Here is a 13,268-nt window from a genome sequence, read left to right as displayed (position 1 = left end):
AAGGCATCAAAAATAACCTGAGTTATTGCTCCGCCCCGTTAGCTCAGTGGTTACGCACCCGGCTCAAGATCACACGGCGCTGGTTCGACTCTCGGGGTGTGCGCTTGAGCAACGCATTTCAGGACTGCTCTCCATTCAGCGGCACCTAGTGAATGGAATAATTCCTCAGCGAGAACACTTTAAAAATCAGTTCAGTTGTTTTTATTTCTGACCATCAAACTGCTGGCATTGTAGCCTACTAGTGCCTTTAGTGATTATGACGTCACAATGCGGCGCTGTTAAATAGCGATTGTGTAAAATGGCAGCTTCTTTGCTTTGGGCCAACATTACATTTATTTCCGAGCTCTCAGTTAACGGAAAAACAAAAAAACTGAGATTTGCTGTAAAATTGTCCAAAAAAAAATCCATAATAAATTGTCCAGTAGCCTACTGTATGGTAGCCCTTTGGGTGGTTCCACCTGCGCTGTAGCCAAACTAAAAATGAAAGCGTCTGTGTTGAAAACATGTGTTGTGATTGTTTCTATTTCGACAGAAAGTGGCCTAATAATTGCAAAAAATACAAATTCTGCATCAATATATTAGATCCATAAGAGCAAAAAAAGCCGAACCATACACAAACATTAAGTGGTTAGAAACCTGGATAGACCCTAAGCAAGCATAGGCCAAGCTTGGACAAAAACATCCTCACGAGAGACACTCACGTCGACTGCGTCTCGGTAGGGACGGATTTCGGCGTCGGGGATGAACGAACAAAGTGTAGTGTTTCACTTTCATTCAAATTTACGTTTACTGTCCGTCCGTCCTATTAGGCTTAGTGTGTTGAGAACCTTACCCTCTCATTCCCTGCTCAGTAACTGAGTATGGGACCATCGATAATCTTATTATCCGCAGAGATGTTTTGTTCGTCAACTTCGTTGAGCAGAAGTTGAGCGGCTGGCAGGAGTGGATGTTTTGGTTTCAGTCTACGGGGTGCTCACTTGAAAAAAAAAACGGTAAACCAGAATCAAGTAGGCTACATACAGTTTAACATTGGAGTTTAAGAAATGACGTGGGTTTCGAGGCGGCTGGAAATACCCGAAGCCAATTGATTAACTCGTACATGAACTGATGTTGTGTGTTATATCAGCTCTCGGCCAAAGCAGCAGTTCAACAACAGAAAACAGTCACAGCATGAAAATGCAAGTTTCTCCTCAAGCGGTGCTCATAGAACCAACTTCCTTTATTTCAGACGTGCAACTCGCCGTTCAAGGTTGGCAACTCTCTTAGTGATATTGTGCAAAGTGGACTGCACTTCGTCATCACACATATCGTTGGTCTTGTGCCACGCCAAAACGTCGCATTGTTCTTGCAGAGAGCTGATTGAAAATGCTGAAATGAAAATTTCAATACAAGTCACCGCAAGTAGATCACAAATGAACGCAAGTTACCCAATTGTCTTAAGCGCACAATTTCTGTAAAAAAAATTGTACAACAAAAACATCTTCGTCAATGCTCAATGAGTTGGCCACTGCATGAACTAATAAGTACTATTCGTCGAACTCGAACTTTAAAAGATTACGCTTTTTTTGCAGATAAATAGGATTTGAGAACCGACTCAAATGTAGTTAAAAACTAAGTCAATTTTGAACAGTTGCTTTCGATAAATCTCAGTATCGTTATAAAGACTGGAAAAATACGTTTTGGGTGAGCTCCAATTGTTAAAGTTTTTGTAATGAAAGCATTCTAACAATAAACACACCAACTTACCCAATTTTTCAAAAACTGAAACGGCATTTGCGTGATACCTTGCTTCTATGGTCAAGCTCTTTCCCAGGCAAGGTTGCTGTAACCTGCGTGTGATCACAGACTGTTTTTTCACGACAGATTCCAAATCGGCAAGTAGATGGCGAACATTGTCCAACTTGCTTTGAAGAGCGTCGGCTGTCGTAAGATCGTGAGATTGGCCGTAAAAAGTGATGTCCCGTATTCGGCCGCGAATCTTTCGTATGTCGCTGGAAGCTTTGCTGATATTTTTTAATTGTCTCAAAGATTCAGCCACGTCAGTGTTTTCGTACTCTTCGTCAACCTGGTGGAAACACCAATAGACTTTGATGACTCAGGGAAGACATTTAATAAGACCAGAAATAAAAAAAAGTTGTGCATCTCAAGAAAAACATTGTTCGCCCGGTTAGCTCGGCGGTTAAGCGCCCGACTCACGATCAAGCGGTGCTGGTTCGACTCTCGAGGTGAGCGCTTGAGCAACGCATTCTAAGGTCTGCTCTTAATTCAGCAGCACATAATGGATGGATAATGGATGGAATAATTCACCAGCAACAGCACTTCAATAATCGGAAACTTCACTCTGTCAATCTCTGTAACCGGCCCGGCGTCAAAAGCCTCTACAAGTATGCGAAACTACCAGGAATAATCGCAGCCACAAATGGCTGCTTGTAAAATTCGTACGAAAGATTATATTTATCTTGGATTTTTCTCTTGTTTCAGCGCCGCCAAAAACAAGACATCAAACAACGTTAAGACTACTACCTTAATTACATGTCGTGCTACGTCTTATGTGCTACGCAACGGGAGGGCAAATGTTGCGCAAATTTTATAGCAAAATTGATGGCAAATGTTTTTCATAAAAAAAAAAATTGTCGGAATAAATTCTTGTACTTCAGTTGGCTGTGCAAATGATTCATTGTTCTACCAAGCATTTTTTGGTTCATCAGAAACTTATTTATATAATTTGAATTTTCTCAATAATTAAAATAACCAACTGATTGAAATATCAAAAATAAACAGAGAAATTGAATATTTTTTGTTTCAAATCCAGCATTTAGGTTATGTTGATCAAAACAAAATATAGTTGAACATCATTACTAAACATGGAGGGTAATATTTTTAATTCAATTGAAAAGCAACTTGATTCATATGCTAAAGTTGTTTTGACCAGTTTTGACCAGTAATAAGTGGTCAAAACTGCCCGGTTTAAACCAGGTTTAACCGGGCGGTTTAAACCGCCCCGATTTAAACTGATCAACCCTGAGTATTCTGGAGTGGTAGCCTACATTCAAAAATATGTTTATGTACTTACAGCAGCATCTGGGGATAAAAGACTCCCATCTTGATCACACAAAGTTAAAGCTTTAGTGAGAGGATGAATTGATACTTTACTCCAAGGATTTGCAGGGAATGAAATTTCCGAGGCCGATTTTGATCCCATTCCACAAAAAAGGTGTCAACATCTACAGCTTTTTAAAGCCACCTGCACAAAGCATATAACCACTATACAAGGCAACAAAAACTTTGTCTCAAATGGTAAGGTGGGGAAAAACAATGAGCTTTAACAAATATTTCATAAATAAGTTTAAAGTGGGCAGACAAATTGATTTGTGTTTACATTGCAATAAAGTACAGATATCCGCAAGTTAACTGTTCAGATCTATTGCATTTTTTCGTCATTTATGAAAACTTATTATCAAATCAAAAAAAGGCATTGCTATCTTTGCTTAATCAAGAAAATAGACAAAAGATGAACAACACCACCACCATATCAACACATGTACAATTGTACAATGAGGTATATAAACAAGGTATATACAAATTTTTATATTAATATTTTGCCACCAATGTGTACTTTGAAGTACTTTCGAAAAAATGAGTTGAGTTGAATCAAGGGGATGCGGACAGTTGTAGAGTCATTGAGGTCTCAATCGAACAAAAATAGAAGATGCCATACCGTACTAAGTTTCACCCTTGTTTGAGATCATCATGTCTATGTAGTATGTAATCGGGTCTGCTACTATTCGGTGAGTCCGATTCGGTGAGTTCCTAACCTCTAACTCTAAAACGGCAATGATAATTAGGCTACGGTACCCAATAATTAAAAAAAAAAAAATTGAAAAAATCACCAAATAGGGATCGGACTCACCAAAACATGCCATTCCGTATGTAATCAGGGCCTTAAAAACTTAGGTCACAAAAGACACTTTTAACATTGATAACTTAGACAGTGTTTGAAATTTTTTGCACCTATATAGTATCTACAAATGACTACCGTACCGTAGGCCTACTTACTTTTTTAACAGCTAGCATATGATTTTTACTAATGGACTTTGCTTTCGATTTCTTTGCCTCAGCAGCAGCTAACTTTGCCAGCCTTCGAAGAAACAGCATACAATCCAGCCAGACCTTTGCAAAAATAGCCATGAAAAATATAAGACAATATCTTTACATCAATAAATTCAAAAAATATACAATAATAACCAAATAGAAAGGAGCCAGACAAATACAAAACAGTTTTTTCAAATTTTCAAAGAGCTTGCAAAATGTGACAAATGATGCCAATTCATTAAGTAATCATAGAACAAATAACAAAATATATATATAATAATTCGTTTATAACAATTGGTTTCAGATTACCAAATCTGAACAGATGCAAATCTTCAGCTTGTGCAGTACACATTTCATTATCAAAGTAGATCCTGAATATAAAATTTCGGTGGGGACCATACTAAAATGGTATATATTTATAATGATATTCATGACTCTTTTGTGATAAGCTACTATAATTTGTAATATCTGCATTTACAACAGTACAAACACATCAATTGTCATACATTGATTTTAATTGAGGTAGTCTTTTGCATTTGTGTATAATTTTAACAATAACTTTGAAGTCTAGATGAAAAATAATCATCTTTGACTGCTACCGTATGTAAGATGTTTGTGAGGTCAACAAATGAGGTAAATAATGGTTTTGATGTAGCCAAGTGGTAACTATGAGTATTTAAAACAAATTTAATTTTCTAGGATAAAAAAACAAGCATATATTATATAAATATTTTTTAAGAGTCATGTACAATGTTCAGTGATGGGCATTATCGGCGATAATTTATCGGCGATAATTATCGGCGATAAATTTTTATCGCTTATCGTTATCGCTTAATTATTTTTTCAGTTATCGTTTATCGTTATCGCCAAAGGCAATATTTGATTATCGCCGATAATTAATCGCCGATAAATTTTATTTCGGATCAACACAAGTGGAAAGACCATGAAAAGTAATATTTTTACTAGCCACCTAATTCATGAAACTAAAATTAAAACCAGTTCTTCTTCAGTGCCTGAAGTGTGTGTGCACAGGTCGTTGTCATGGGAGGGGCACGCCCCGTGTAGCGACGGCCCTGACAACACAATAATTTTTAGAGTTGCAAATTGCAATGCAATGAAATGCATGCAACAAGTCTCTTGTTGTTTTGCTGCAATCGGCAATCGCGAGTGCGTTTTACAATTAAAAATGTAAGCGCACAGGCGGTACAGATTCCTTTGAAGCGAAGCGAAAGAAATTGATAAGTGGTTTATGAAAGCGTCGTAATACGACTCCGCTTTTACATCGGAAACATGGTCTTTCGCGCCACCATCACTGAAACAAGTCATTGCAAAATATGATATTGCTTGAAGCATTTGACATGCAGACCGACATCACACTTTTTTGCATCTTGTAGTAGTTTTTGCATGACAACAGGCGCATCGAATTGCGTGGTAAAATTATGCTAAATACAGTATAACCTTTCTCATTTACCTATACTGTATAGCCGAGTGGTGAGAGCTCTTGAACGGCAATCGAAAGGGCGCCGGTTCGACACCGCTCATGAGCATACAGCTGTGTCTTTAGCAGGACACTTAAAGGCATACCTGAAGGTGGACATGAAGATTGGCTTCCTTGCCTTCCCGTCCACTTAATCTAAATCTTCAACCACCGGGCGTAAGCCTGGATACGACGACGATTTACCTATGCGACATAGCCTACCTCAATCAAATATTTTTATTCCCACTAATACAGTGCCTATATTGTAATTCTTATCTCAACAACTCAGCGTTCTGCAATTGCTTTAATGATGGTGTTCACAAAGAAAACAGAAAAGTTTATCTGGAATTATCAGTAAATTACGATAATTATGTTATTGTTCTTAAACAAACACGACTAATTTGACAAGCTTGATGGATTTCACAGTATGCACATTTTTACTACCAATATCGCTTAAGATTACTGATAAATTTTCAAGCATTTTGCGTTTTTTGGAACTTTTTCAATTATTGCTGACTTTGCTGTAAACAGCCCGCAGAAAGCAAAATACAAAGTTTGGAATTTTTTATGGTATTTTCATTTGATTTAATTATTTTGCCTACTGCACGTAAGCGATAAGCACGGCGGTTACCTCAGTGGTTTGATTCTGGATCAAGAGGTTGAAGATTCGATACCTACTGCCGCTGTTGCGATTCTATTCATGCATAACTTACAAAAAGTTTTGTCCCTTTACAGTATATTATGTTCGATTTTTCGTCATGTTGATGAAAACAGTTCGTGCTGCATGGGATGGGGCAGCGCTAATCAAGAAAAAAAAATTATCGTTATCGGACATTATCGGCGATAATTTATCGTTTATCGTTATCGCTTAACTTTTTTTTGATTTATCGTTTATCGTTATCGCTTTAGGCATTTTTCGTTTATCGATTATCGTTATCGCTTAACTGAAAAATGAGTTATCGCGCCCAACACTGACAATGTTTTACTTGAAGTCAAGACTTGAAAAAACTATGCATTGCTGTTGTGCAACATGTTTGCAATATTCTGAAAATGCAAAAGTTTTTAATATTCTTTAAATCTAAGTTGGTGGTGACTAAAACCTATTAAAAGAAAATATTTTTATGTAAAATTAAAGGAAGTGCTTTTTTTAATATTCATGTTATCATTAGTTTAAAAATCAGCCTATACAATCGGTTTATAGATCAAATGTAAAATTGGACAAGGGTATGCTTCCGCACTAGTGTTATCAAATAAAGAATCCTGCTCTAATTCGAAAAAAAACTTTAAGATCGTGGAAGACAAAAACTTATGATTTGAGAAATTTTGAAGTCCAGGGCTGAAAACAAACTCCTAACCCTGGCAACACATGCCACAAAACCAAGATTTTTGATTGCAACCATGACAACCAGTGTGTAAAAATAGCCAGTGCTTTGTATAAAATTCACCAGTGCTTAGGATTATATGTGATGTTTTCAAACAACATAGACTATAATTCTTAAAACATTTAGAAAATGTTGAAGCAAGTACATCACAAAAAATATATAAACATGTATAGTAGTCCCTGTTTATTAAGCCTAATATGGTCTGGTCTGAAATTGCTGAATGTAGTATATAGAAGTAGAAGCAAATCATTCCTTGCATAATCACTTTCGAAAGAATGATGTAACATACAAACTCGTGTTTTCCAAAAGTATATATACATATGATAGAATATATCAAAAAAAAAACATTTGTAAGTGGTTAATAGGCTCAGAGTTGTCCGGTTCAGAGGTAGGCTTAATAAGCGGAGACTACTGTATAATAATACACCAGTAGCCTAGCAAATATTTTGGTATCCAATGTGCTATATCTCACCAAGAATTCAATATTCTTGTGTTGTTTAACTCTTCGTAAGTGTGATCCAGAAAATCGGCGCAATTTAGTAGCGGTAATTAAACGTTTCATACCTAACACTAGAATTTTTATGACATAACATCAGACATATCACAACTTAATTCTTATTCACATAGCCCCTCTGAAGCTAGTCTAATTAAATATTGAACTAGACCAGTGGTTCTTAACCAGGGTTTGATCGAACTCCTGGGGTTCGACGAAGCTGCTTCAGGGGTTCGGCGCGAACGTCCTCTGAAACATTAACACACGGCCTACTGAATGGTATATCAGAGAATATTTTTGGAAAATATTGTCCAGCAGAAACTTGATTGCAGCTTACATGATGGTAAATAAACATCTGTGTGATTGACGCGTGATGTAATGATGCCATCTGCATTAGGGTGCATCAAGACCCCCTCATGAAAAAATTTTCTCATGGCAGTATATTAAAGTTGCGCTACCTCTGGAAAAAATCAATTGTGTAAAATGTTACCAAATTTGGATGAACTCTACCGGGTCCACATCGAGCCTGAAAAATTGAGAAATAGGGTCATTTCACATGAAAACATGCAATATAAAGATATCTCGAATATGATACCTCTCAGATTTGGTGAAAAGTTGTCATAATATGCCTTAGACCAGGGGTCACCAAATGGCGGCCCGCGGGCCGCATGCGGCCCGCCACGCCGTATCGCTGCGGCCCGCGGAAGGTATCAGCGTACAAGTATAACCAAAAATACTTTTCTTGAGGAGTTAATGAGCATGAACGTAAAAAATACTTTTCGGGAAGCATATTTTCGCTTTGCATACGATTCCACCGACCGACCATTCAGATTGTAGTTCTAGGTGGGGGTCGCTTAACGTTATTCCAATGCGATGTCTAGCCACACTGTCCCATTGGTTGATTAAAACGTCTGTTTTCGAATTTCGAAATTGTCTGTGAGCATAGGGTTGCTTATTTTAAGTTTGCAAATGCCATGTAAACACTAGTGTGCGTTTCACCGTTATTGTGTTTCACAAGCAGTGTTCCCTTTAAGCAAGTTTTTGTTAGCAAAATAGGCCGGTGTGCCAAGTCAATTTATAATAAATTGACAAAGTATTATATATAAATTTAAAGACTTTTTCTGGTTGTATCAATAAAATGAAATATCTTCTGACAGGTGTTGTTTGTATTAATTCTGGTTGTATTATGGTTGTATTTTCAAAAGACAACTTCTGGTTGAATTATGAAAATATTTAGTTTGGTACTGCAAAATGTTGTTAATCAACAATTCTTGCCATGCTGATAAGCACCGCAAGTAACAGTTGTCTAATAATCAAGAAATACGGTTTTATAGACTCTCACAAAAAGACAAAAAACCAACTCATTGCTTTTTTAGAGGTAACACCGTTCATGAGTTACGATAGAAACGTTTTTTTCGGTGATTTCTACAAGCGTTTGTTTCCTGATGCCTAGTTTCTTTCTCCCCGTTATTGGAGCCTATTTTTCGCTGATATGTTAGCAGCATAGCAGGTCACTGTTGTTGCCTGTATTGCGATGTGTCAAACATTTCTTTGGTTACTGAAACTGTTAATTGCAAGATATCTTTTGCGAAGCGAAGTGACATCACTCTTGCTTGGCGATGAATATTCTAATGAAACCGTTCGCCTCGCTACAAGTGCGCAAAACAAGTGGCCTCGTTTATTAGACATTGTTAAAGAAGTCAAAAGTGTTGTTAAAGGAGCTTGGCCTGGCGGTAGCGTTGTTCGACTAATTTTGTTGCTGCGGTATTTTAAGATAAATAGTAACAACATGTAACGCTGAATACTGGGTACGAAATGCGTTCATTTCTAGCATAAGAGTCAACCTACCTAAAATTTTATTAGTGCGGCCCGTCACAGCTCTTCTTAGTGCCAAAGTGGCCCGCATGCAAAAAAGGTTGGTGACCCCTGCCTTAGACTATCAAATGAAAGAATCCCAAGTTTTAGATCAATATCTCAAAGGGTTTATCCATGGCGGTCATTTAAATTTCGAGAACCACCCTCATTTTTGACTTGTGGGGGTAGTGTATAGCAAATTTTGCTATTTTCAGTGCATCACAACTTCTATTGCAAAACGTAATTTGGAAAACTAATAATGCTATGCTAGGTCATTATAAACTATAGGCTACTATACAATTCAACAATAAAAAACAACATTTCTGGATGCATGGGTAGGCCTATTAGGTGGGTCACTAAAATCCTAATATTTTGCCCCGTAAAGGTGTTTTCTTCAATTTTTGAATGCTTCTGACATCCAAACCAATCAGAATATTTTTATAAAACATGATTATTTGTAATACTTGGAAACTTTGTTTCTGTCAAATCAAGTTTGAGGGTTGTGGTGCCATTAACAGAGATCTTTTGAGGATCTGAAAACCCTATCAGGCAGAAATGGCCCTTTTTAGAGCTCTAAATAACCATGTGGGCATTTTATAGTCATATGGTCGTCCAACTGCTTGTTGTAGAGTAACACAAAACTAAAGTATTTTATTCACTGCTGGACGATCATGGACATTTTCATCCTTGTCACCCAACATTACAAGGAACACATCTACATGATGAGCAAGATATGCATTTCTTTGAAGATCCTTAGCCTATTAGAAACCTCCTGAACATTATTTCTTGAAAACCACATCGCTCGTTCAACAATATTAAAAAGTTTGTTGATCCATCAATAGACCTAATCTTGTTTGATTTGAAACCAGCTGGAAAACAAACTTTATTGCATATTCTGCTAACGTAAGCAATTCAAAGCAAATGATGGGCTTTCTTGTGACGTATAAAAACAAAGTAGCCCAAGGCTAGGTTGGTGGTTGGTTTTGAATCTTTATCCTCGAACTAACAAAGCCCTGATAGGTTATTCCTGGTAGTTTCACATACTTGTAGAGGCTTTTGACGCAGAGCCGGTTACCGAGATTGACAAAGTGAAGTTTCCGATTATTGAAGTGTTGTTGCCGAGAAATAATTCCGGTGCCGGTGTCGCTGAATGGAGAGCAGTTATTAGAATGTGTTGCTCAAGCGCACACCTCGAAAGTCGAACCAGCACCGCTTGATCTTGAAGCTTCTTCGTTCACGAAGTTACGCGCTAACCAGCTGAGCTATCGGGGCGGATTAAACCATTTACAGTGGTTGACGCTTGGGTGCCAAATAGGCTAATCTGTTTTTATACGTCACAAGAAAGCCCATCATTTGCTTTGAGTTGCCTACACTACTCACTAGCACAATATAGAATAAAGTTTGTTTTCCAGCTGGTTTCAAATCAAACAAGATTAGGTCTATTGATGATTCAACAAACTTTTTAATATTGTTGAACGAGTGAAGTGGTTTTCAAGAAATAATGTTTGGGAGGTTGCTATTAGGTTAAGAATCTTCAAAGAAATGCATATCTTGCTCATCATGTAGATGTGCTCCTTGTAATGTTGGGTGGCAAGGATGAAAGTGTCCATGATCGTCCAGCAGTGAATAAAATACTTTAGTCTTGTGTTACTCTACAACAGGCAGTTGGACGACCATATGACTATAAAATGCCCACATGGTTATTTAGAGCTCTAAAAAGGGCCATTTCTGCCTGATAGGGTTTTCAGATCCTCAAAAGATCTCTGTTAATGGCACCACAACCCTCAAACTTGATTTGACAGAAACAAAGTTTCCAAGTATTACAAATAATCATGTTTTATAAAAATATTCTGATTGGTTTGGATGTCAGAAGCATTCAAAAATTGAAAAAAACACCTTTACGGGGCAAAATATTAAGATTTTAGTGACCCACCTAATAGGCCTACCCATGCATCCAGAAATGTTGTTTTTTATTGTTGAATTGTATAGTAGCCTATAGTTTATAATGACCTGGCATAGCATTATTAGTTTTCCAAATTACGTTTTGCAATAGAAGTTGTGATGCACTGAAAATAGCAAAATTTGCTATACACTACCCCCACAAGTCAAAAATGAGGGTGGTTCTCGAAATTTAAATGACCGCCATGGACAAAGCCTTTGAGATATTGATCTAAAACTTGGGATTCTTTCATTTGATAGTCTAAGGCATATTATGACAACTTTTCACCAAATCTGAGAGGTATCATATTCGAGATATCTTTATATTGCATGTTTTCATGTGAAATGACCCTATTTCTCGTTTTTTCATGCTCGATGTGGACCCGGTAGAGTTCATCCAAATTTGGTAACATTTTACACATTTGATTTTTTCCAAAGGTAGCACAACTTTAATATACTGCCATGAGAAAATTTTTTCATGAGGGGGGGCTTGATGCACCCTAATCTGCATGTAACACAGAATGCAATAAACTATATTTTTACCCAACATTGTAAAAACAATCGATATGAAAAACTTTATTTTCTTAAAGCATGAATTTCTTCACGTTTGCTATTTGCATGGAACTGCAAAATCAGGGCTCTCACTTTTGAGGAAACTTCCTTAGTTTAAAGAAATTTAGTTCTATTTTCAATTGTTTTCAACAACAGCAGATATAAACAGTCTATAGGCTACTTGGATCACATTATCGAGCTTCAAGAAAGCAAGATGCAAAACAAACCTCAACACAACAAATTTTCAAACGTTTTGGTGCCAACAAATGGAAAGTTATCTTCTTATTACAAAAGTTGCCCTTGAAGTTCTCATGCCATTCATAAGTACTTATTTATGTGAGCATGCGTTTTCTATTCTGGTAGATGTTAAAGCAAAAAAAAACGAAACCCGCTTGCACGGAAAAATGGCATGAGAATTGCTGTTTCCGAGACAAATCTTCGAATCTTACTATTGGTCCCAGAAAAACATCAACAGAAGTCTCATTGATACAGTAATGTATTACTATTAAATGTGGTAGATTTTCGTTTTTGTGATTCAGCGAAAATTTGGGGTTCAACGAAAGCTTGCAGATTAGCGTAAGGTTTCGGCAGGTTAGTAAAGGTTAAGAACCACTGAACTAGACCTTAAAAGTATTTATGGAACATGGTATTCACTGCAACACTGTCACTAGCCAGTGTATACACAGACACAATTTGTTAAATTATAAATAGTTATATTACCTGCTATAAATCAATTCAATTTTGTTTTCATTATCAGAATGTAAAAAAATCGGAGCATATCTTTTAGGTGTTTGTTTGGTTTATCTTTATCCTGCATTGCGGGAAAGCGGACTTGAGCGCTATGCATCGGTGTACGCCTTCCGACGTACACCTGACCCACGCTGCAGCCGACGGCAATGTCAGTTTCCGGTTGTCTACTCTACTTATGACTTAAATTTGGTACTACCCATTACTCGAAATCGATCACTGGGTAGAGGCAATTATCGTAAAGTTTCTTGCCCAGAGAAACAACAGCAAGTGCGGGTGGCTGGAGTCGAACATGCAGGCTCTCGACTGCGAGCCCAACGCGCTAACCACTCGGCCACTGCTGCCGAGTGTACAGACTCGGCAGTAGTGTACAGACAATTAAGTGCCTGCGAAATAAGTGCTACAGACTACCGTACAATACCTACAATAGGCTATACCATAAAGTTAGATCTTGTAGACTTGTACATGCACTTATTAAACCATGACGGTTTCGCCACCTTTCCTTTTTGTGGCTGTATTTTACTTCTACAGTGTCGTTTCTTTTGCATTCCAACAAAAAAAACTCAATTGAATTGACCATAGTATATTCAGTGCTTCCACTTCTGACAATTGATAAATCCTCTTCAATTTCCTTTTTTGTTCTGAAAAATCCCTTTTTTTTTAGTCGGAAATGTTTTAAAATTTCCTTCATAGGCGAGGTTATTTTTGACGTTATTTAGGTTAAAAAAGGTGC

At 37.2% G+C, this 13,268-nt stretch overlaps 1 protein-coding gene across 4 annotated transcripts; it reads right to left on the bottom strand.

The window, feature by feature from the left end:
- Positions 1-506: 506 nt before the first annotated feature.
- Positions 507-12,561, bottom strand: LOC145770537 (uncharacterized). Of its 4 annotated transcripts, none has more exons than XM_082582213.1 (6): positions 12,509-12,561; positions 4,057-4,170; positions 3,719-3,823; positions 3,074-3,244; positions 1,747-2,065; positions 507-1,368 (listed from the first exon to the last, which is right to left on the bottom strand). In XM_082582213.1, exons 4-6 carry the CDS (start codon positions 3,200-3,202, stop codon positions 1,220-1,222), a joined length of 597 nt encoding a protein of 198 aa, XP_082438339.1. In that variant the 5' UTR covers positions 3,203-3,244; positions 3,719-3,823; positions 4,057-4,170; positions 12,509-12,561; the 3' UTR covers positions 507-1,219. The 4 variants fall into 4 exon arrangements, with proteins under 4 accessions (XP_082438339.1, XP_082438337.1, XP_082438338.1 ...); XM_082582211.1 differs by lacking the exon at positions 12,509-12,561 and adding an exon at positions 7,424-7,576; XM_082582212.1 differs by lacking the exon at positions 3,719-3,823.
- Positions 12,562-13,268: the final 707 nt, after the last annotated feature.

This window comes from Aplidium turbinatum, chromosome 5, assembly GCF_918807975.1.
Source record: "Aplidium turbinatum chromosome 5, kaAplTurb1.1, whole genome shotgun sequence".
In the NCBI taxonomy this organism is placed as follows: domain Eukaryota; kingdom Metazoa; phylum Chordata; class Ascidiacea; order Aplousobranchia; family Polyclinidae; genus Aplidium; species Aplidium turbinatum.
This window is presented reverse-complemented; position numbering and strand designations above follow the sequence as displayed.